This window comes from Hemicordylus capensis, chromosome 1 (assembly GCF_027244095.1).
Source record: "Hemicordylus capensis ecotype Gifberg chromosome 1, rHemCap1.1.pri, whole genome shotgun sequence".
Lineage (NCBI taxonomy): Eukaryota > Metazoa > Chordata > Lepidosauria > Squamata > Cordylidae > Hemicordylus > Hemicordylus capensis.
Window position 1 is genome coordinate 328,908,731 of NC_069657.1, and position 25,659 is coordinate 328,934,389.

Genomic DNA, 25,659 nt, shown 5'->3' on the forward strand with positions numbered 1-25,659 from the left:
TATTCTTTTGTTGTTGTTGTTGTTAAGTGCTTCAATAGGGCCAGTTGCTATTCCTCTACTTAATATAAAGAAATCACCACTTTGAAAAGGTGTCTCTTTGTTCAGTTGGCACACAACCTGTAAATAAGTCAGGAGTCTTTCATAGACATATCTTTCCTCTACATGAAAGCACACCAAATGTCCCCAGGTACACAGTCATATGGACAATGCCTTGTGTGACCCAACAGTCGGATTCAACCAGCAACAATTTATAATTAAGAGGGCTGGGAAGGTATCCCCATGATTGTGGAAATTGCTGCTGGCTGTTATCTGTAATTGCCCAGTTCGTACGTCATGTTTGCCCACATGTGCAGGGTCAGGACTGCTCATGTGCAAAGCAAAACACGGTTGTCTGGCTACGGACGGTTGTGATAAAGTTAGTTGTAGCTAACCCATTGTGCTGTTTCCAGAAGGACCTTGTCTTGACTAACTGTAGCTGCAATTCTAAGCACACATACTGGTGAGCCAGTCCCAATGAACCCAGTGAGCATTACTTCTGAGGCAACAGCTCTATTTCAATGGATGGGCTTACATGCATGCACCAGTATTTCAAATGAGATTGTATTTTAGATATTGTATGTGAAAAGGTTTGACCAACAAACTAGGGCGCTTCTGAAACAATTAAACCCAATTCGAGCATCAAAATAGTTCCATTATGCATTTGTTGTGCAATACTTGCATCTATGTATCTCTTCAGGAATGATATGGTAAAGACATATTTTAAACAGGCTTTGCAGTTTCTGTGTTCTCATAAAAATAGAAAAGACTAAAGCAGAAAGTATAATCAATTGTAAAACATCTAAACTCTGTGTACAAGGGTGTCAAACAGTGAAATGCAGCTTATTATACCATGGCAATGAATCACTTTATGCTAAATAGCCATTTAACCTTTGAATTCTAACATGTCATGCTTTTTGCAAAAGGTACTTCATTAACATGTCATCTTTGTATCAGGTAAAATCAAATTCACTTGACTAAAAAGCTTTCAGAACAATAAATTATTAACTGGCACCTGCTATAATTATGTCTTTCCAAACCAAATCTTGGAAGTGACTAAATAAATGTAGTATGACACAATGGCAGCTTGGCCTTTTAGCTTTAGGACAACTTAATTCTTTCAGAATGAAGAACTTTCACTGGAACAGCAACTAATTAAATTCTACAATTTCTAGGGTTCTTCTGGTACACATGAATCCAGTAATTTAAAAAGACATTAATTTTTAATACTGCTTGAAATATACATTTCATCCTGATAAGACCATTGTCCCCACAATAAAGTGATAGAAATAACTCTTCTTAAACAGCTATGTCAGGGATAGATGTTTTAAAAAGCACATCTCCCCTAGAAAGCACCCCTTAAGTGTTATATTTGCTTTAAAAAACAGAACAAAGTTACCCTCTTATTGTGAGCCACAAATGAGCAATGCACCAGTGTAATAGTAACAGTCTTACAAAAACTTTGACAACACAACTATATGTCTGCTTTAAATAATGTTTCCCAAATGAAGGCACTGTCACTACAGTTATGACCAATGAAAGCACATGTGTGGTAACATAATGCTAAGCAAGTGTTCTCTCTCTTTGCTCATCAAAACTTATGACTATTTCAAATTCTTACCCAGAACATCCCTGCCATGTTCAGGCACCAGCACTTTCCATTTAGATTCCTCAGGATCACTAAAATCAATGTTAATCAATCGATAGTTTGGAGCATGATGGTTAGTCTTGAAGGTGAACACAGTTCCCTCATTGGTGACATATTCATATTCTGCATCAAAATTGTCTATTAGTTTCACCCACTGAAGAATACCTGTATTAAGACAAAAAGAATCACTTCTACTTTATGCAAATCTGTAAGACCAGGAGATGTAATAGCTATACTTATAATAGAATACATTAAAGCGATCAATGAGTGCTTTGAAAATAAAACTTTGCTACATGGAAAACCATTTTTAACAAAATCTATGAACTGCTTTTATTTGCTATGAGTTTTATAATTTTCAGTGCTGTTGTGAATTTAACTTGGAATTTAATGAAGAAAGAGGGAATAGTTAAGATGAAAGGCATTGTTTAAAAAAATTCAAAGTTGTTGATTCTACAAGAAATCAGATTAAACATTGTTAGGGATATTCTTTGAGAGTCTCCTTCTCCATCACTAGTTGCAGGTTTTATTAAAATGGTAATATGCTTCAGAGACAAACATAGTAGCTTTGCAGAATGGCTCATTTATTCAGTATTTAGTTATAGTAAATAACCCTAATATTCTTATTATTCCTAATTACTAAGATGCCCAACATTTCCCTCTTACGAAATGATTAATCAGATAAGATATAATCTTGCAGAGTTTATCAATCTTTAATATCCACTTGGAGATTTTAGTTCTGCTTTAAATATTTTAACAGACAAATAGCTTTTAGAGCACAGTTTTGTTTTGCTTTTAATTTAAAGAATTTATACCAGCTTTGTCTTTTGACTTAAAAACCGTCCAGAAGACTTATCAATCTCATAGATATAAAAAAAACCCAGAGCATGTCAAGATAAAGCCATAAATAAAATATATGAAAGCAGCAACAAACAGCAAAAAAAAAAAAAAATGGAGAAACATTCTTTTATTTCAGTTTTTGTAAGTAGCTAGGCCCAAGCACCCAGTCACTGTACCCGTGGTGGTTTCGGGAGTCAGCTCCCACACATGGCATGCAAAGCACCAATTTACTTCCATCTCTGATCTCAGAACTCAAATGAATTATTATTATTTTTTAACCAGAGACAGAATGAGTTAACTTCAGAAAGATACCAAGGGCATCAAGAATCAGTGAACAGTCAAGACACAGCTGCCTCCTCTACAGTAGAACTAATAAAATGTCACACTTGCCTAGAGTCTTTAATGTGACAGACACCCTTCCTTCACTTACAAATTTAAAAAGGCAAAAGAGGTAGAAGTTTCCCAATGGAAACAAAAACGGTGGATAAAAACTGTGACAAACAAGAGCAAACAACAAAACGCAGAGTTGATATGGATTACATGTACGAGAAAATGAAAGTCAGAAGGTGTAGCCAAGTTCAGTGTACCAGAGATAGATGACTAGATCAAAGTAATTCAACACTTCAGGGTGTGTGTGTGTGTGTGTGTGTGTGTGTGTGTGTGTGTGTGTGTGTATAGAATATGTGCTGAACTTATGTGAAGTCCCTTTTCAGAAGAAGCATCCATCTGAGATGTCTTTTCCTGTTGCCTATGCAGTTGTAACTTAATTCATAGAAACAATCCATCGTAGTAAAACTAGCCATTCCTGTGTTCTCCGAAATGGCTTAAGAATACAGGAATGGCCAGACTGGTTTCACTGGCGGACTTGCTTCACAGCATTAGAAGGGTGCATGATACGGTAAGGGGGTGGGCACTGGTGGCTGTTGATCTGCCCCTTATCCTATCACATGCAGCCCACAAGCTGCCTCAATGTCCGTTTCTGAAATTCATGGGTGATTCTGGAGAAGGAAAGATGACACACACGCACACTCACAACTGTGAGTTTAAGTGGGCTTTATAAAGGCTAATGATTACAAGTGTCGGTGATTAGATATATAGGCAAGTAGTTATCCATTTCATTTTTCTATGATTGTAGTGCAGTGTTCAGTAACAGCTAAAAGCATTCCTAAAATCATTTTTCCTTTTCTCAAAATGCAGAGTTGCTAGCTAGGAAAGAGTTTTTGGCCTCACCAAGAAACAGGCAGTCGCGTTATCAGTAAGCTGAGAATTTTTTCTTCTGTGTACAAGAGCACCTTATCTTGCTGTTACATAGCAACAAGTCAAAATAATTCCTCAGCCTGGCGATCAGTGTTTCCCCTTTAATTTGGCCTAATAATTTCTATGACAGTTAACTCATACCACTAATAAATGTAAGGCATCTTTGACTCTTAACAGAAAAAGAATTTCTTTCTAACCCTTCTACTAAATGCTGACTAGTTTAAAACAGTTTCATTTCTTTCGGAGCAAATAGCTGAAGGCCTTTTGCTATCTCCTGACTGTTCCCAAAACAATCCTAGAAGCTGCGCTGGCTGAGAGAAAAGAAGAAGCTAAAATACAGTTTTCAGAGAGTGAGCAAGACCGACAAGAGGAATGTTTATTAAAGCAGCTTAGGTGGGGGGGGGGAGGGACCGGAAGGAGGGGAAAGAGACAGACGCCTTTTCCTGCCACCTGGCAAATAATGGCTGCAGCAGGGGCTTTGCTGGAGCTCAGGACAGGTAAGAGAGAAGATCCAGGGGCAGAGAGGAAAAGATGGAGGGGGAAAAGGTGCGTTAGTCAGAAGTGGCTGGTTTATGAAGGCATGGCTTTGGGCCTTATTTACCAGCTTTCTGGTGAGCTGGAATGAGATCTCCGCTGGCTTCTCTGGTGGGAGGGTGACTGGCTCTGAAGATACAGGGGAGGGACCCCCCACCCTCACCCATGAATGGCTGTCTGCAGCTGTTTATACCTTTTTGGCCATCTCTCCAAATCAAAACAATTGCTTCATCTATTCAAAGTGTCTCTTCTTTGATAAACAAATTCCGGCCCGGCTCTCTGAATTCCACTCTCCCCCTTTAGGGAGTAGCCAATCAGGAACTTGGCTTGGCTCATTGTCTGATCAATTTTAAGACAGAGAGGGGTTTTTTTTATGTCCAGCTAGCCCTGGCTTGTAGCCATTTGTTGATGTTCTTCAGCCCAGGGAAATGTTAGGAGGACAGAGAATGATCGCATAAGCAAGGGGTGTGTGTGTGTGTGTGTGTGTGTGTGTGTGTGTGTGTGTGTGTTTCAGTGTGATATGAATGTGTTAGCCCCCATAGTATGGCGTTCTTATCTATACGTGGTTTCTTATAATTTCCTAAATCAGCTAGATATGATTATGCTTGACATGTCAAACTAGTTCTTATGACTTAAGCAACAAACTACCCAAGGCTCTTTGCTAAGCAGTAAACAGCTTCAAGGCTGGGAACAATTGTAAGGGAGACTTTCCCAGACTCTCAAGAATAGCATTTCTGTTCACTGGCCTGGTTTAGAGAAGAAGAAAAATCAAAGTCAGACTTCAGCTTCCTGCCAAAATGACAATTCAGACACAGGCCTCAATCTAGCCTTTGGGCTTTTGGGGGGTATCAGAGCAGGCCTTAGTTCTAAGAAGGGGTGCACCCACCTGTTCATCCTCACAAGGAACAGGTGAGCTGCTCCATCCTCACAAGGAACAGGTGAGCTAGCTGCCCTTCTGGCTTGTCTCGCAGACAGTGTGCCGGGAGAGAGATGAGGACATGATTTGCACATCTCCATTCTCCCTGCAAAAGCCTTGTTCACTTGTTCTTAACATCTAGCCTGAATCCAGTTCCTTGTAATTTCAATTCATTGGTTCTAGTCATGCCCTCAGGAGTAACAGAGAAAAGGTCTTTTCCTACTTCTGTGCAACACTCTTTCAGATATTTGAAGACAGTTTTCAAATCCCCCCTTAGTATTCTCTTTTCCAGTCCCTTCAATTGTTGCTCATTAGACTGGGGTTTCCAGACCTCCCCCCCGCCCCCACCAACCCACCATTTTGTTTTCCCTCTTCTGAACAGATTACAATTATTCCAGGTTCTTTTGAATATGTGGGCCTCAGAACTGGACACAGCATTCCAAATGAGGTCTGACCAATGAATAATAGTGTGGCACTATTACTCCTTGTGATCTGGTCACTATGCCTCTTAATCCAGCCTGGAAAACCATTAGCTTTTTAAAAGCTGGATCACACTGCTGGCTCATGTTCCATTTATTGTCCATCAAGACACCTAGGTGATTTTCACAAACTAACTCTCCCCCATTCCAGTACTTGCACATTTTATTTTTTTGAACCCAAATGCAAGATTTCACATTTGTCTCTGCTATAGTTTATCTTGCTGGTTTTGGCTCAGTAGCTGAGCCTGTGCAAATCACATTAAATTTGTATTCTGCCTTCCAACTAACCCCACCTAGCTTCACGATGTCTGTAAATCCAATAAGCATCCCTTCTACTCCCTCCAACTCATTTATGAAAATGCAGAACAGCACAAGGTCCAGGACAGAGCATTGTACCACTCCACTCCAGGAGAATGTGGAACTATGAGTGAGTACTTGTTGGGTTTGGTTGTTTAACCAGTTGTGAATCAACTTTATAGTAGCATCGCCTACCCCACATTTTACTAACTTGTCAACAAGGATATCATGGGAAACTCTGTCAAATGTTTTGCTGAAATCAAGATCAAGATGGTACTCTAGATGCTGGGAGCAGATATACTGGCTCATCTCCAGCCACAGAAAGAAGAAATAGGGCAAGCAGTTTTCTAAATAAATGTCTCACTCCTGATCTGGCTCATAGTAGTTCTTAAACACTGAATACAGGTAATCCCAGCACCTGTTTTTTTCCTCCCCACCTTGAAAAGAAAGAATACACAAAGACAGCCAACGTGATGTTTCCCAAAAGTTGCTCAGTTTGTACACAGCAACAAAGAGGATGAGAAATTGATAACTCATAAGGAATTCCAAGGAAACATCTTCAGAAGAGAAACGGGCTGTGGGAGAGATAATAAGTTTAAAAGTATGAAGACAGTAGAGAAATAATCCCTTCCAATACAATGCTGCCAAGCTAAGAGTCAGTAGATATAATGAATGTAACAGCAGTCATTTGGGAACATATTTGCATATTCAAACTACTAAATAAACAAAAAAGTAAATAATTAATCATATAGTATGTTTATTGTTTATGCTTATTAATTTAGTTTAGAAAGCATCCAAGTGCTTTGGTAATTGATTTGCGTTCGTCTGAAAGATCAGCATTGTTTTAGAGGTTTTCTATTAAATAAAAACATCATTACCAAGGCATTACACTGATTAGATTTCCTTCTCTTTCTTTGTCTTCCTGCCTTTTAACATCTGCTTGTTTTTAATCTGAATTTAATTTGCATAAACTTTATATAAACAAAATATCTTGAGAATGACAAGACACATCAGTAATTGGAAAGTCAATGCAGATCATTGTAATCCTTTGTAAGAAAACCCCCAACTACTGAATATTTAAAGGTTGGACATTATCAATATGTACTGACTCTTCAAGTATGAAGATTGTCTAAAGATACTACCAAACCAAAGAAATTAACAGTAGTTACAGAAGTGAAGAATCAGAACTACTTTCTCCTTGATTTCATCTTGAACCATTGCTGACATTTGTTACTGACATTTGGATGGCTTTAAAAGAGGCTTATACAAATTCATGGAGAACAGGTCTAGCAATAGCTACTAGTCTGGTGGCTGTGGGCCACCTCCAGCCTCAGAGGCACAATGCCTCTCAATACCAGCTGCAGGGGAGCATCAGCAGGAGAGAGGGCATGCCTACACCTCTTGTCTGTGGGCTTCTTAGAGGCATTTGGTGGGCCATGGTGAGAAACAGGGTGCTGGACTAGATGGGCCTTGGGCCTGATCCAGCAGGGCTATTCTTATATACTGCTGTTCCTGATATGCTGAAGAGCCAAAATCAGGAAAAGAAGAATCAGAAGTTTCCTTTTCCTTTTAAAAACAAGCTTCCATTGCTCAGTTCAGATTTAATTTCAATGACTAAGGAAGCTTTGCTTTGATCTGGAAGAATGTCCAAATTGAAAAATACCACATTTGTGATTGGCTGGCAAACCAAGACCAGAACTGGGCTTATTCAGACAGTACCATCCACCACATGATAATATCAGGGGTAGGAACACACACATCCTGGCTTCCAGCATGCCCTTCTGCACCACATGATCACATAGAGACTGGCAGAAAACCCAAACTATCCCTTTAAAGTCGTATTTAAATTGTGTGATGAGGGGAGATCCAGATGTTCCACTCTCACACACAGTGGTGAGACAGCAGATTGGGGCAGGATATATATGTTCATGCTCTTCGTTGCATAATTTGACAGTATGGGCAAACTGTTTCATCGAAACTGGGTCACTGTGATTTAAAGTAAACCGCAGTTGCACTAATAATGGCTTGATATGATGTTTGAATTGAGAAACTAGTTCAGCTATTATTCTACTCTCCAGCCACTTAACTTAGAAAACAGAGTGCTGAGTAGATGGGAAATGAAAGCAGACAAGCAGCTCTAATTCACATTTTCCCTGTACTTCAGAGATGCAAATCGTGATTCCAATTCTAAACTATTACTTGTGCAAATGATGGTGCATCATATAGAATATGTATATATCATCTTTCAACAACAACAAAAGTTCTCAAAGTGGTTTACGCAGCAAACAAAATATGGTTCCCTGTAACAAGGAAGCTCACATTCTCGCTGAATAAAAATAACCAAGTCTCTTCAATTTTCCTCATTTTTACTGCAACGTCCAGAACAGGATTCTGCAACTCATATTCTATGTTAGAAGTCAATTGGGGCTTATGGCAATTATTAGGTAAGTAGGAAGAGAGAAAAAGTGAAGTTCCGCACAATCACAACTGTGCTAAGGCACAAGCACAGGATTTTTCTTTTTTAGATTTCTGAGAATGAGCCATACAACAAAAGAGAAGCAATGAAACCTGTGATTGAACAGGTAGTTTTCCTAACTAGCTACTCATGTGCATGCGAGACAGAAATAACGCTTATTTTAGAATTTAGTTTTAAAATCCCACATTGAAGGAAGGGACAGATTGTGGAAGTCTCTTTGATAAGACTCCACATCCTCCTCAGGGGTGTAGCAAGGTTGTAGTGGGCCCAGAGACAAGATTTTAAAATGCCCCCCATCACTGAAGCTCAGCTCATGAAGTAAAGAAATCTTAAATGAGGCTGAATAGTGGTAACAAAAAACACAGTAAAATATTACACACACACACACACACACACACTCTCTCTCTCTCTCTCTCTCTAACCTATGTGCCAATTTCGGAGGATGAATAAAACTGAAGGAAGTCTGGGCGGGTGTACGGCTGGGGGAGTCAGTCATGTGACTTGCCTCTGGGGGCCCCCAAGGCAGTGGGCCCCCAGACAACTGTCTCCCCTTGCCCTATTATAGTTACGCTCCTGATCCTCCTCCCAAATGCTTTTCCTTAAGCAGTTCTATCTAAAGTTGGGAATGTACTTAGAATGAGACTAAATTAAGATATGAAGTCAGGAAAAACACAAGTATGAACATTCTTGTGTTCAACAGTTTAATGTCAGATACAGGCGACCCTCATCTGCATTCTTCACGGTTCACATATCTGCGGTTGGGTCTTTATTCGCAGTTTTAAAAAGAGGCAAAATTCATCTATCCCCAGTTCCTGGGTGGCCGGAAATGACTTCCAACGCTATTTCTGGCTGCCATTTTGTTGCTCTAAAAAGAAAATCCCCTCAGATTTTTGGCAAAAAATCACAAAAATTTGGAGGATTTGTGGATTTGGGGGGAAGGGTTTTTGCTGGGGAGCTAGAGACCTGGAAAGCAAGGTAAAGTTCTAAAGTAAAGTTGTGCCATCAAGTTGGTGTCAACTCCTGGCAACCAGAGAGCCATCTGGTTTTCTTTGGTAGAATACAGGAAGGGTTTACCACTGTCATCTCTCGTGCAGTATGAGATGCCTTTAAGCATCTTCCTATATCGCTGCTGCCAATATAGGTGTTACCCATAGTCTTGGAGACATACCAGCGGGGACTCAACCGGAAACCTCTTGCTCCCTGGGTAAGTTGGTTCCCCACTGCACCATTAGGTGGCTTCAAAAAGCAAGATACTGTGCTTTATTTCCGCTTTTTTGGCCCTTTTTTTAAAGCTTAAGAAACCTAACTTACTTCTATGGGAGTAAGGTTTTGTTATTCACAGGTTCTCTATTCGCGCCGCATATGTGGAGGTTCCAGGAACAGAACCTCTGCAAACGAGGTCCACCTGTACTTAACAAGTTGTCATCTGACTTTTTATTCAAGTTATAAATATGCTTACGTAACAACTCCTTAATTCACTCCCCCCTTAAACTTATTTATACAAACTGTGGGGTGAATCTGACATTTAAGCAAGTAAAAAGAAAGAGTTCCTAAACAGAGTGTATCTGTTTCAGCATAAGGTAATTCAGAAATACGGCACACATGTCTTTCAAGAGAACCTAATTAACCTTTGATTGTCTCCTTGAAATAACCACCATTATCATCATCATCATGATAATATTGTATTTTAACACCACATTGTTGCTCTAATGGGGTAACGTTTTCTCCCACTCACTGCCCAATCAGAAAACAGTGACAGCATTGTTTAGTGGACAGGGAATATTCAACATTGCAGGTTGAAAGAGTATGGTATCTGAACTCAAAAGTATCATGCAATATTTAGGAGTGCGTGGGAGGGGAAACTGATTTCAAACATTTAAAAACTTGAAAAAGGAATTTGCTAAGTTGTGAACTAACTTTGAGAGCACCCTGATCCATAGGCCACCTCAACAAAATATAGACAAACGTGTCCAGGCAAAGCAAGTCCTATAAGCAGAAATTACACTGGGATAATGGGTTTGGGTAAGTGACATATGGGGAAATCCATTCACTTCTAGCATACAAACTTACCTGGGCAGCTGTTCATCCACAGAGCCCAAATCGTGTATTTAATCTACCTGTTCTTTGCTGTATTGGAGTGCCAGTGACAATGTCCTAAAAAAATCAACGTTACAGGACCACAAGCCAACACATCTTGCACCTTGTGAGCATCTTAGGGTAGCAAACAACATAGATATTGACAGAGTTTGAAAATGGGACCACACATATGCAAACAAAAAGGCCAATACTACAGCATACAGAGAATACTTCTGAAATAATAAGAGCTGTGGGTCTCAGCTCTCAAATTATGAGGGGAAAGGTACAGGAGCCCTAAATGAAACCCAGTGTTCCAGAGGTCCACTACCAATACCTGCCATATCCCCTGGGCCCAAACAACAACAGCCAGCAGCTTCCTGCCCCTATTATGGCAGCAGATGAAGGTTTTTTTCATTTTTGATGGGTTGGCACCTGCCAAGATTTCTCACCATCCTCAATGGCCCATGCAGTATCCAATGCTACATAGGGCATTGTGTTGGTGGGGAGAAACATGGTGGTTAGTGCTGCTGGCTAAAATGCTGTTGCTGCTGACCTGTTAAGAATGGGGGGGGGGCTACATCATTAGAGTAAAGCGAGGGGGGGTTGCTGGCAACCCAAATAAGACTGATACATATGACCGCAGGGGTGGGGGTGGGGTTAGGCAGCTCAGATGTCTACAATTCATTGTCTTCCATAAAGGAAAATTTGGGGGAAAAACTGGTACAGATTTCTATTGCATCAGCTGGAGTGAAAGTTTTAGGTGCAAACCTGGTTTATGGAAACGGGGGTGGGGGATGGGTTTGCTGTTAATTTCAATGAGATGTGGACTGCATCTCAAATATATTTTAAATTCACTGAAAAAACAACAGCAACTATATAGCACTCCTATTTAAAATATTTATACCTTGCCTTTTAGGACAAATTCTCCCAGGCCAGCTAACAGTCAGAAACATAGCCATATGTTAAAAACATATGTAGTTTTCTCAGTAAGTTATACAAGAATTTTTAATGTCTTAGAAAGACGCCTTACCAGTAATACCATTTGATTCCTTCTGTAGATTACAGTACCACAGTCTGTTCACTGGATCACATCCTTCTCGTATGGATAGCAGGACATATTGACCATCATCAGATACCTATAATTTATCAAAATCAATACAATGTAAATATAGAGTAATTCCAAACAGAAGACTATTCAAATATGTTTCCTAATTTTCCTAAAAAGCATGCCAGAGTATAAAACTAATAGACAGAGTGCCAAATTAAAGTACCAAACTTCAGTCTACAACTACTATGAAAATACATAGAGGAATTGCTGCTGGAAAAACAGCTGAATAGATGTCCCTAACCTTTCATGTCTATTCTATTTCTCAGGAACACAGAAATATGAAAGATAATTTCAAATACAATGCTATAACTCAACTGTGTATTCTAATATAGCATAACAAACAGAAATTAAATTCAGGTTGAAAAAACTCATTTTAATTCCTCTCATATAGAAAACCAATATGTTATGGACAGTCATGCCAACCTGAATCTGTTATGCTAAATGCAAGGTGTCAGTAGACAGAGTCAAAAATTATACTGGCAGATCTTTATGGAATATAATCACTCTCCAGAAAGCATCCCAATTTAATTATATCATATCACCACTCAAATGCAAATGCCTAGATAAGCAGAATGAAGTTTTAAAAAATGTTTTATCTGAATTTTGACTCATTTTCTCCATTGGCAGGGGGCACATATTTGATCCCGTTAATTTGTTTGTTTTTGTTTTTGATTAAGTCTCTCTTTAGACCACTGGTTTTCTCCTGGACATTGTCACAGAATTACTGCCCTGGGTCTAATGTGCAGCACACTAGTGACAATTTTTGGAAAAACAGTTTTAAAAGAAACAAAAATATGGAGGGAGTTGGAAAAGAGAAAAGCAAACACACAGAGAATGAAGGAGAGGCAGGTATAAACAACAAGTAGCACATCGGGATGAACAGAGTGTCCTGGGTCTGAAAATCACTGCTCTAGACATACATTTTGAAGTTTCAAAAAACGTGATTATTCTCTAAAAGGCTTGGGCCCTGGGTATTTAAGAGGACGCCTTCTTCATTATGAACCCCACCACCCATTAAGAACATCAGGAGAGGTCCATCTGCAGTTGCCTGTCTTCTTTTTCTTGAATATGGCAAACGTAAAAGCAGTGCATACATACATTGTGGCAATAGTGTTAAAGGAACTGGCCCTGGAGTGTTTGGTCAGCACCCCAGGGTTTGGGCTTTGTGGGGGAATTTAGCTCTTAAAAGGGGGTCAGCTCCATCCATTTTAATTTGTGCAAATGTTTGGACTCAAGAAATGACTGGATTGAGGCAGGATATACTCGTGGGTCGAATGGGCCGTAAGCCAGAATTTGGCTTTTTAAAAGCCAAATCTGGCCACCTAGGTCCATACTGTTCAGCATTAACCAGAAGAGAGAGGTTCCATTCTATTCCATTCTCTGCAATAGCTTTGGCTTTGATAATTCAAGTGTACTAGCAGACCCGCACAGAGCATCTGTGCGCTTTCGGTCCGGCTGTTTCCCCCTCCTGCCCAGGTCTCTCCTCTCTCCCCCTCCCTCCAGCCCCGCGCTCTCTTGTGCTCCCCGCTTCCGTTCCTCCCCCACCCACGGAGCCACACCAGGCGGCGGGCAGCCAAAAAGAGCCCCGCCGCTGCCGTTACCGCATGTTGCCCACTCACCCCTGCCAGCAGCGCTTCCCGCCTCCTCCCAGCTCAGGCTGCGGTGGTCGCAACCGCCGCCGGCCGCCACCTCCCCCCAGTGGCTGGGCTGCCCCTGGCCACTCCAAGCGGCGGGCGGCCAAAAAAGGCCCCGCCACCACCATTACTGTCCGTTCCCCTCACCCCTGGCAGCCCACCAGGGACAGTCTGTTCTACTGCCTCCCGCCTACTCCCAGCCCAGGCTGTGGACGCGACGGTCGCAACCGCGGCTGGGCTAGGCTGGCAGCAGCCGCCGCCGCCTCCTCACAGCAACCAAGCGCGGCGGGAGCTAACGTGCGGCTGGAGCCGCCGCCGCTGCCATTTCCCCCCGCGGCTGCATCTCAGCTCGTGTTGCGAGCCGCCTCTGCCCAGCCAATCCCAAAGGCTCCCTCCTCCTAGCCAATCCGGGACGCATCCCCACAGGCACGTCTACGAGAATTGAATATATGGATGTCTAAGGAGAAAGCCTGTGTGCTGTTGGACATAGTGCAGTTGGGAAGGAAGAACATGCGGACAGCAGAAGTCTCAGAGAAAGAATGAACCCAGGCTGTAGAGAATTTTCAGCTGCCATGCATGTATTGCTATGGTGCCTATGCCTTTAAACTGGCAATTCAAACTAGTCTTGCCACACTTAGGCCTGAATGGCAGTGCTGACCCTGGCTACCTCATGATAATAAAGGCTATAACAGATTATGTACTTGTGACTAAACAACACTCACACTGATGGAAAACTGCCCAAACCAACCCCTTCTGGGACAGGATACACAAGGCAGGAGCATCATGTCTAAATAAAACAAACACAACATAACCTGTGGCTAGATCCAGCTGTGTAACCCAGAAAGCAAGCTCCACCATGAAAACCACTATATATTGTTGGGCTTTCCAATAAGCAGCAAGGTCCTACCCCTTAGCAATCTGCCATGGGGTTGGGGGGGGGGAGATGACTTCAAACTGTCAATGGTACCCTCACAATTTACAAGGGCACCCACTGTTTTGAGCTCATGTTGAGCATTTCTTCTGAAAGCTTACAACCATCATTTTATTAAAGAAAAATAAATTCTTGCAATTTTATTCTTTGTAACTTTTCTCCTTTGTGTAATGACAAACAAGAAGCCCCTGACAGCAGCAATTTTGAGCACATCTAATGAGTTTTGCTCCGGCATTCTGCTACTGGTGAATAGTTGATAATGGTTTGCTTAATGTGATTCCCAGAACACATTTTTAATTTAAATTCCCCAACACACATTACTGGTGGGGTGCCAATTAAGTCTGTCTTCATCACTACAGCTGTCCTTACATCAATGTGTTTGGAAACTCAAAGGAATTCAAGAGTAACAAGGCAAAACACTATTGACTGCTGTGTGCAAAAATTACATTCTTAGATATTTTTACTGGAGACAAACAAGGCAGAGCATTAGTGGCAAATTTATATAGAGAGCAGAGAAAGAAGCCTCTTTGCCTCCCACTCTCCCCAGTCAGCAAAGCACTTTTCTTGGCTCCGTGTGGGTTGGTGGCCATGTCATTGCATATGTGGCACCACTAAAGTCCTTTAACATCAAGTGAAGGAACTAGCTAGAAACCCAAACTGCTTTATGAATTAAGAAGTGCATAAACCAGTTTGGGTTTCTAGCTAGTTCCTTCTCTTGATGTTAAAGGATCATTGTCATCAACTCCAGATTGATACAACTATACCACATATGCAATGCTTTATCAGGCAGACTAGAAACAGGCAAGCATGGCAGCATATCAAACTGGGTTCTTTTATCAGCAGTTAGCATGATGAAATTATGTACAGATCTGCAGCCCACCGCCGACATCTGTCCCCTATCCTTTCTGTGATGACCTGCTTAGCTACCATTTTAGAAGGCTACATGGAGATGCCTGTGGCTCCTTAATTTTTTCTCTATAGGTTGAGCACTGCTGGGACTGGACATTGGGAATCACACCTCAACAGTACCAACTCCCAGCCAGTTTCAGAACACAATAGGCCATAGGCTGCACTGTTGCACAATTCCATTTGTGCAATTTTTGAGTCTGCGCAATAGTGCTATTGTACAACTGTGCAAATGCTACATTTAATCGCATGTGTAATGTGGCGTGGTATGTCAGCCACTCCACTGTGGCTGAGCCACTATGTCAATGCAATAATCCCGTATACTGTAATAACTCTTCATCCTGGGTTATATTTTAACTGATTAGTTGTACTGCCTTGATTGAAAAGGACCAATATGATCATTTCAAATACTGAACCATACTTTGGATAGAGGGGGTCTTCCACGTGTGAAGTCGTGACAATTACTTCCCCTTCTCCCCACAACCCCATCAGGCCCTGCGTCTAATAAGAAAGAGAACTCTTTTTAAGTGGCATAAGTTGGTCAAAAGAAGGCAATTTCAGTTTATTTCAGCTCAGAAATATGATTTTATTCCAGGAGTGGCTTTTTGTAATTTTTTTCACATGGGAACTGTTATTTTTTCTTCTACTCTTTCCTTCCATCTTTGCTATTTGAACCTGGGACCCTCTGAATGCAAATCTTTTAATTAAATAAATTAATTAATGCACTTCAATTCAGTCCTTCAACACTTGTATTCTCAGGGCAGCTAACAACATCCAACTGACAAATTAAATTGAATTAGAAAGATCAGACAGCAGAGACCTGGCAAGGTAAAAATCATATGAAATTTTAAAAGAAGTGTTAATTCCTTAAGAAGCCTGAAAAATAAAGATGTCGTCACGTGGCATTGAAAGTACAGCAGTGGAGGTCCCAAGTGATTCTGTCTTGTACACCACATGTGTAATGTGCTGCAGTATGTCAGAAAGAGAAAAGACAGTGGCAGAGAGGCTCAAACATTCTGCCCCAAATCGCTGGCCCCGATTAAAACTTATGAAGATGCAAGCTAAGGCGGCCCTGATCAGGCATATTATGATGTTTTCTTACATGATGAAATTCAAAGCTGTGTATATAAGATTCCAGATGGCCTCCCACTCAGGTATGTCCAGATCCAGACTATTTACCTTGAAAATTAGGTTTCTGGTACAATTTTCAAGCCCAAAGGGGGAAAAAATAGGTCACAGGGGATACTAGTGCTGTGCATAAATATTACTGACGTATGTCTTCTATAAATACAAATATATATTCCCAAAAAATGAAAATATGTTTCATTTACCTGAGAACGTAATTTGATTTAGTTTGAGGATCAAATGATCTACAATATTTAATTTAATGGGGGAACGAGTTATACGTGTTATCCTATACCTCAGCCCACTCCAATATAAACAGTGTTTTGAGACTTATCATGTAGAAAGGAACTTTGTCACCTACTGAAGATGTACTTACCTCTGCCTTCTGATTTTTATAGGGTTGGTACAAAGACAAACAAACCATTTTATCTAACCAGGAGTATTACAGCAATCTGAACATCAAATTAATGAAATCTAAACACATTTACATGTGTCATAGCTCTTACCGGCACAAGAAGAGAAGGAGGTAGTTCACTGGGGTAAATCCTTCTGTAATGGATTCACAGTAGGTTGCCACTATCCACTTTGCTTTAGTGTGGGACAAACTACTCTCTCCATATAAGATTCCGGAGGGAGTGACAAAACCCTCTGTAGAAGGGGCTGAGCATTCCTAGGCCCCCAGAATCATGTGACTAAGGCAGACCCAAAATGAAGAGTAGCACCCTTCACCAACAAGGATATTATTATTAGATTAAAAGATAAACCAAGAGTATGCAATAAGAACATTGTCTCTTCATAAAGCAGATCGTAAGAGAGAGTGTTCAATAACCAGGCAACTCAGATTCAAGCAATAGAAGAAAAAAATAACTTCCCTAATGCGTCTAACGGAACTGGTCCCTATCTTATTACTCACAGGCAGGGATCTTCCTGCTGTCTCCAGCCTCCGGGCTGTGACTTCCCATTTCCCCAGCTGCTCTTAGCCAGCTGCTTCCTCAGGACACTCTCGGGATGGAACCAACAGAACAAAGCTTTCCTTTCTTCTGCTGGTGGCTGCGAGTGTAGCAAGTGTAGGCCCTCTGGAGTGGTCCTTCTGTTTTGATTTCCCCAGGCTTCCCCCCTTCTTAGGAAAGGCCACCCTCCCAGCAGTTGCTCTGAGGCCTAGTCCTCCCTCAAATCCTCCCCATCACTACAACATGTAATCCAGATCTCTGTGCAGTTTCAGACTTCTATCCTTGCCAGGCCTAGACCTCGACATGCATTCCTGCCAACCCCTGCATTTGTAATACTCTTAATATACCAATCAAAATAATTAAAAACTTCTCACCACCAACTATTCCCTTTCTAAATTTCTGACTCCAACTCAAACATTACTGAGCATTCCAGAAGGAATATGGCTCTTGTCACATAATACTTTCCTAATGAAACAAAACACACAGATTATTTGCGTGTGTTTCTGCTTCACTTCAGCAGAAAAGTATTTGGAAACTAGACTGCGTTCCTGTGAGGCATACTTGGAAAGGCCCGACTCCTTTGTAGTGGGGAAAGCACATTCTAAAGGAGCTATGCTCATCTGACCATGCTAGATGAGAATCTCTGGAACCAGATTTCTAAAAGAGCGGTGTTGAGTTTCAGTCCTACCTGAAAGCTAGGTCCCTTAACCTGGACCCCATTCCCAAATGTCTGAGATCTACAGTGGCTGTTCAATAGAGATTGAAGTGGCTTCTGCACCAGTCTTCAGGGTCTTTTAAAAATCTGAACACCCCAAGTGCAGTTTTACCTCCTATGACTTTAAGGCTTCACCATCATGTCTTGGTCAGGCTTCTGAAAAAGGCACAGGAACATTGGCCAGGAAAAGAGTTGCAAAGCCTGCCCAACTACAGTGTAATGTCCCTTATATTCCTAGACTCAGTATATGGCAGAGCGCCTCTGTTTTTCGAATAGGTATAACAGGCATCAGAGAAACAGCTGCAGTTTCTCCTAGCACAGAAGTGCAGTGATGAGCAGTGTTCCGTCTAACAGGGATTCCCAGATGTTGTTCACTACAACTCCCAGCATTGACAGCTGCAATGGCCTTTGGCTGGGGATTATGGGAGTTGTAGTCAACAACATATACCGCCTTAAGTGGTGCAGTGGGGAAATGCTTGACTAACAAGCAGAAGGTTGCCATTTCGAATCCCCGCTGGTACTATATTGGGGCAGCAGCGATATAGGAAGATGCTGAAAGGCATCATCTCTTACTGCACGGGAGGAAGCAATGGTAAACTCCTCCTGTATTCTACCAAAATAATAAAATAAAATCTGCTGGGCATGGAGATTTTAAAGAAGATACAGAAGCCTTGCCAGCAAAGGATACATCAATCCTAGCCACAGCTCCACATATTCTTTGGCTCCTCTTTTCTTCAACATTATCTCCTGTTTTCTCAGGTTTCTGCATTTAGCAATAGCAATAGCACTTACATTTATATACCGCTCTATAGCCGGAGCTCTCTAAGTGGTTTACAATGATTTTAGCATATTGCCCCCAACATTCTGGGTACTCATTTTACCGACCTCGGAAGGTTGGAAGGCTGAGTCAACCTTGAGCCCCTGGTCAGGATCAAACTTGTAACCTTCTGGTTACAGGGCGGCAGTTTTACCACTGCGCCACCAGGGGCTCGTTATTGTTACTGCTAAGTCAGTCTCACTTCTTTGAACCACTTTGGCTCCCACTTTGGAGCCGGCACGCTTCTCTATCCAGCATTCTCCTTTCTACTCTGGGCAAAACTGCTAACTGGGCAAAGAGGCACCTTTTACCATGGTGATTCTCTTTATTTAGCAGGGGGAGAGTAACTGGCCCTATTCACTCCCAGCACAGTACTTCCAGTGACCATTGCTGGTGTGTGTCTTCTTTTTAGAATGTAAGCCCTTTGGGGACAGGGAGCCATCTTATTTGTTTTGTTATTTCTCTGTGTAAACCGCCCTGAGCCATTTTTGGAAGGGCGGTATAGAAATCGAATAATTATTATTATTACTCATCATGCGTGTGTGTGTGTGTGTGTGTGTGTGTGTACACACAAAGACGTAGCAAGGTTGGAGTGGGCCTAGGGGTGAGATTTTAAAATGCACCCCTTGCAGCACCTCAGCGTGTGCACACACACCAAGGCTCCATCTACTTTCACCGCCTCCATGGCGCAGGCTAAGCACAGCAGCGAAGGCAGCAACTCCAGAAGCCAGCACAAATTATGCCACAGATGAAACCACTCAAAAACGAGAGGCTTCACAACCACCTCCTCCATGGTACTCCCCACCACACCACAATCTGATTAATACTGGCTTTAGGAGAAGAGCCGCAGGAATTTGGTGGGAAAGCTTTTGCGCAGGCACACTGCCTTGAACATTGGCCCTATCCACCCCCAGCACAGTACCTCCAGTGACTGTTCCTAGTATCTATCTTATGTTTCTTTTTAGATTGTGAGCCCTTTGGGGACAGGGTTCCATCTTATTTGTTTATTTCTCTGTGTAAACCGCGTGAGCCATTTTTTGAAGGGCGGTATAGAAAATGAATAAATAACAACAACTAGAAAAACTCTAGCAACAGGACTGGGCGGGCTGGTGGAGGCCCTGCCTGCAGGTCTTGCTTCCAGTTAGTGTAGACATTACTGAGTTAGATGGACTAATCTAATTTGGTATAAGGCAACTTTGTTGCCTGTGTATCAGACCTCTGAGCAGGAGAGAGGAGTTTATACCTCAAAAGGCTCCCTCCCTCCCCTGCTCCTCTTCACTACCCACAACCCTCTGGGACAGGGTCACCATTATGCCCATTTTACAGATATGGCAACATCAGCTCAGGGCACCCAGCAGAGCCTCATACCACAGGTTTTCCCTGCCTAGTTCCAGTGAGTTGTTCGCTGCACCATACTAGCTACCTCTCCATACCTGGAAAGAGGCCTCCCTGCCTTTCCTCTTGGGGGCTGTGCCTGGTGCATTCTTTCACCTGGAACAAGTAACTGCCCCACTCAGACCCTCCCAAAGCCCATCTCCCAGTCTCCTCCCCTCCCTCCCATCTCCCCCTCCCCTCCCCCACTCAACTTCCAAAAACAAGGTGACTTGGGGGGCCCACAGACCCTGTGGATCTGGGGACAATTGTCTTCCCTTGCTCTATTATTGCTACACCCCTAGATAGATAGATACTCTTGCTTTGGGTTCTGTGTAAGCCACCTAATGGTGTAGCAGGGAAGTCACTTGCCTAGGGTGCAAGAGGTTGCTGGTTAGAATTCCCACTGGTATGTCTCTCAGACTATAGGAAACACCTATATTGGGCAGCTGCAATATAGGAAGATGCTGAAAGGCATCATCTCATACTGTGTGGGAGATGCCAGTGGTAAACCCCTTCTGTATTCTACCAAATACAACCACAGGGCTCTGTGGTCGCCAGGAGTCGACACCGACTTACAACTTTACTTTTACTTAAGCTTTCCAGAACCCCACCCCCTCACCCTGTTTTCCTCAGTTATTTGGTTTTTCTCACTACCTTTCCCCCACTACCTTTCCCCTTCACTCAGAATTCTTATCTGATACTTCCTTTTCCCTTTGACTAACTTGCCTTTTAGCTCCCCTCCTTTCTAGGACCTCTTCTTACTAAGCTGATCTTGGCACTACATTTGCACCTGATGCAAGAACCAGCAGGAGGTTTCCGTTCCAGTACCACTGCTCTCTCACTCCCCTTACACTAGACTGCCTACAGAGATCCCATGCTGCCCATTTTTATTCTCTAGCATTTAATATATTTGTGAATGCATCACATCTGTTCATATCATTAAGCCTCTGGCAGCAATTGCCACTGTAATCACCACAAATCCCTTAGCACAACAAAAATACAAATAATTCTGTCCTGTGCTACTTGTTACTTTATTGTAAACAAAAGCACAAAGACTCTGTAGTTCAACACATGAAGGCCACGCACTTTTCCAACCAGCGATAAGTGCTCTTTCTTGAAGTGAAACCACATACATTTTTACAGGAAACATCTCCACAATACATCTGGCGCAAAGCATACTTTCTAGTCTCCTGTTATCTTTGTCGTGTTATTTGAATGGTGGTGAGAAAGCAATCCTGTTCACACATTTCTGATACAGTGGTACATTTTGGAATTCCTTTATGAGATTTCTCCAAAAATGTTACCTTGATCAAAAAAGCAATGAGCATAGTGCAAGTTCATTTACAATAATCAAGGTTTCACTCAGCTCCCTTAATTCCTACAACGTGCACACAGCATCGGATTGTCATTCTATAGTGCCCTCTTCTGGGAACTGCCTCAAACTTCCACTCCTGTCCTACACTTTTGTAGATGCTGGCTACAGTGTACTGGAGAAAACTAGTGCCATTGTCTATAAGCCTCTATTAGGCATCTGAAATTCATCTATATACATTCAAACACACAGAACTTTTACTTCAGAAGAGAGTGGTCCTAGGTAAGAGTGAAGGGAATGGAATAGAAGCCCGATTTGGACATTATACTGTACTAGTGTACAGATGTCCGTACACTCGTACATGTATTTGTGTGAACAGTTGTACCTGTGTTCATTTTAAAAGTGAATCTGGATACAGGCCTTTCAAATGCACGGCACAGATAGGAAGTGTACTTCTGTATCCACATTCAACATAACATGTAAATGACTACCTGTGTACCGATATGTACCTGTGTACCGATTTGTACGAGTATTGAACATAATGTGTGAATGGTCTAAAGAGACATCAATATGTAAGATACACCACAGAACAGCAAGTTAATAAAATAATTCAGCCCCTATTCAGAGTATCATCCAAACCAGCCTTAACAGATACATGAACAGTGCACAAGAAACCAGTCTACTCTATTTAATAAACATTGCTGCAAGGTTACTTAGAAAGCAACAGCATTAAGAGAACACAAGTGATAATTTATTCCAAACAGCAAAGCAAAGCTTTAATCAACAACAACAGATGTTGTGGGTGCATGATGCCTCCTGCAGATATGTAATCAAATATTATTAATTCCTGCACAGAAACATACATACACCTTGATATTTTTACAAGCTTCTGCATATATATATATATATATATATATATATATATATATATATAAAGTCTTTCAAAAATAGTCATATTACACCTACTTTTTAAAGCTAGATTTAATTCCTACTTGAAAATAAATTACATACTAACCCACAAAAATCTGTACTGCCCCACCCATGCACATGTGTGTAGTGGTAGACTGGTGACCTGAAAAAAGCTACTGTCCTCTTCCAGCTTCCACCAGAAGGGGGCTTCTGCTGACCTGGAGATAATTATTCTTGTCCACTGGATAACAGGAGGCCGACTATTTATAGGACTGTATTACTATTCTCCTGTCAGCTGTGGTGGCAAAGCGGGGAAGCAGCTTGCCTAGAGTGAAAGATCCCCACTGGTGCACTTCCCAGACTGTGCCTAGTAAATACATTTCTAGTCACTTACATTCGGCAACAGCGATATAGGAAGGTACGTAGGAAACTGCCATATACTGAGTCAGACCATTGGTCCATCTTGCTCAGTATTGTCTTCACAGACTGACAGCGGCTTCTCCAAGGTTGCAGGCAGGAATCTCGCTCAGCCCTATCTTGGAGAAGCCAGGGAGGGAACTTGAAACCTTCTGCTCTTCCCAGAGCGGCTCCATCCCCTAAGGGGAATATCTTACAGTGCTCACACTTCTAGTCTCCCTGTCATATGCAACCAGGGCGGACCCTGCTTAGCTAAGAGGACAAGTCGTGCTTGCTACCACAAGACCAGCTCTCCTCTAAGTTGCTGAAGGTAACTTAAATTGCTGATGCTTAAGGTGCTGAAGGCATCCTTTCATACTGCACAGAAGGTGGCACTGATAAACCACTCCTGTATTCCACCAAGAAAATCACAAATGTGATCACTAGAAGTCAACACCAACCTGACAGCACAATCTCTCTCTCCTTCTCTTCATTAATCTCTCAATTAGTATTCTACAAGGTATGACGTTGACATAATCTAACACTGTAAAATAAAATCTAAATTTAGAATTCTGATCTTTTTAGACAGATACTTTGTAGAGGAGCCAGTAAGGTTCCAGAGAAACAGTAATGAAGTTTTGAATGGAATGAGAGAGAGAGAGAGAGAGAGAATGAGAATATATAATTCCACCCACGCCCCCCCGCACCCAGGACATTCAATACAGATTTTACAGGAGTAATTCATTTGGCATAAAAGATTTAATATCTGCAGGATTACGTTCACAAATGAACACACCCTACAGATTATTATACAGGTGAAACTCGAAAAATTAGAATATCGTGCAAAAGTTCATTAATTTCAGTAATGCAAATTAAAAGGTGAAACTGATATATGAGATAGACGCATTACATGCAAACGAGATAAGTCAAGCCTTAATTTGTTATAATTGTGATGATCATGGCGTACAGCTCATGAGAACCCCAAATCCACAATCCCAGAAAATTAGAATATTGTGAAAAGGTTCAACAGTCTAGGCTCCAGGTGTCCCACTCCAATCAGCTAATCAATCCATAACACCTGCAAAGGGTTCCTGAGCCTTTAAATGGTCTCTCAGTCTGGTTCATTAGGAATCACAATCATGGGAAAGACTGCTGACTTGACAGTTGTGCAGAAAACCATCATTGACACCCTCCATAAGGAGGGAAAGCTTCAAAAGGTAATTGCAAAAGAAGTTGGATGTTCCCAAAGTGCACATTATCAAAGCACATTAATAGAAAGTTATGTGGAAGGGGAAAGTGTGGAAGAAAAAGGTGCACAAGCAGCAGGGATGACTGCAGCCTGGAGAGGATTGTCAGGAAAAGGCCATTCAAAAGTGTTGGGGACTTTCACAAGGAGTGGACTGATGCTGGAGTTAGTGCATCAAGAGCCACCACACACAGACGGATCCTGGACATGGGCTTCAAATGTCGTATTCCTCTTGTCAAGCCGCTCCTGAACAACAAACAACGTCAGAAGCGTCTTACCTGGGCTCAAGAAAAAAAGAACTGGTCTGTTGCTCAGTGGTCCAAAGTCCTCTTTTCTGATGAGAGCAACTTTTGCATCTCATTTGGAAACAAGGACCCAGAGTCTGGAGGAAGAATGGAGAGGCACACAATGCAAGATGCTTGAAGTCCAGTGTGAAGTTTCCACAGTCTGTGTTGATTTGGGGAGCCATGTCATCTGCTGGTGTTGGTCCACTGTGCTTCATTAAGTCCAGGGTCAACGCAGCCGTCTATCAGGAGATTTTGGAGCACTTTATGCTTCCTTCTGCAGACGAGCTGTATGGGGATGCTGACTTCATTTTCCAGCAGGACTTGGCACCTGCCCACACTGCCAAAAGTACCAAAACCTGGTTCAATGACCATGGGATTACAGTGCTTGATTGGCCAGCAAACTCGCCTGACCTGAACCCCATAGAGAATCTATGGGGCATTGCCAAAAGAAGGATGAGAGACATGAGACCAAACAATGCAGAAGAGCTGAAGGCCGCTATTGAAGCATCCTGGTCTTCCATAACACCTCAGCAGTGCCACAGGCTGATAGCATCCATGCCACGCCACATTGAGGCAGTAATTGCTGCAAAAGGGGCCCAAACCAAGTACTGAATACATATGCATGCTTATACTTTTCAGAGGTCCGATATTGTTCTATTTACAATCCTTGTTTTATTGGTTTCATGTAATATTCTAATTTTCTGGGATTGTGGATTTGGGGTTCTCATGAGCTGTACGCCATGATCATCACAATTATAACAAATTAAGGCTTGACTTATCTCGCTTTGCATGTAATGCGTCTATTTCATATATCAGTTTCACCTTTTAATTTGCATTACTGAAATTAATGAACTTTTGCACGATATTCTAATTTTTCGAGTTTCACCTGTATTGTTAAATGTCTTGTTCTGTAACAAAAGCTTTAGTGCCAGAAAGTGGAGAATTGGAGTGTGCTGGACTAGAGTGAGAAAATTCAAGTTCAAATCCCCATTCAGCCATGAAAACTCACTGCATGACTAGTCACTTATCTCTTAGCATAACCTTCCTCATAGTAGGGAAGTGCAAAAACGGCTCATGCAGGCGCGAGCGGCTTGGGGAGCATTTCCCTTTAAAAGCAGGTAAGTAGGTCCTTACCTGCTCCACTGCCGCCCTGCCACATTTCTGGATGCGGTGCTTACTCTACCAAAGGCTGTGCACCCCTGTGGCACTGTTCTCTGCAGCCTATATTCAGCACACATGGCTGCACTTCCCAAAGGAGGTGCTGAACCGGTCTGTGAACATCTTTACCTCATAAGGCTGTTGGGAGGATAAATGTAACCATGTATACGACTCTGGGTTTCTTGGAGGAAGCACAGGCCATACATGTAAAAGTAAATAATTCTACATAAGCCAC

General features: G+C 42.0%; 1 protein-coding gene across 2 annotated transcripts in view; it reads right to left on the reverse strand.

Moving 5' to 3' along the window:
• The window catches only part of PREP (prolyl endopeptidase), a 116,447-nt gene that overhangs the window by 53,612 nt on the left and 37,176 nt on the right, over positions 1–25,659 (reverse strand). For both annotated transcript variants that reach the window (XM_053262331.1, XM_053261493.1), the window contains 2 exons: positions 11,587–11,692; positions 1,658–1,849 (listed from right to left, as the gene is read on the reverse strand). In XM_053262331.1, the coding sequence (XP_053118306.1) occupies positions 1,658–1,849; positions 11,587–11,692 (298 nt within the window). The remainder of the gene's footprint in view (positions 1–1,657; positions 1,850–11,586; positions 11,693–25,659) is intronic.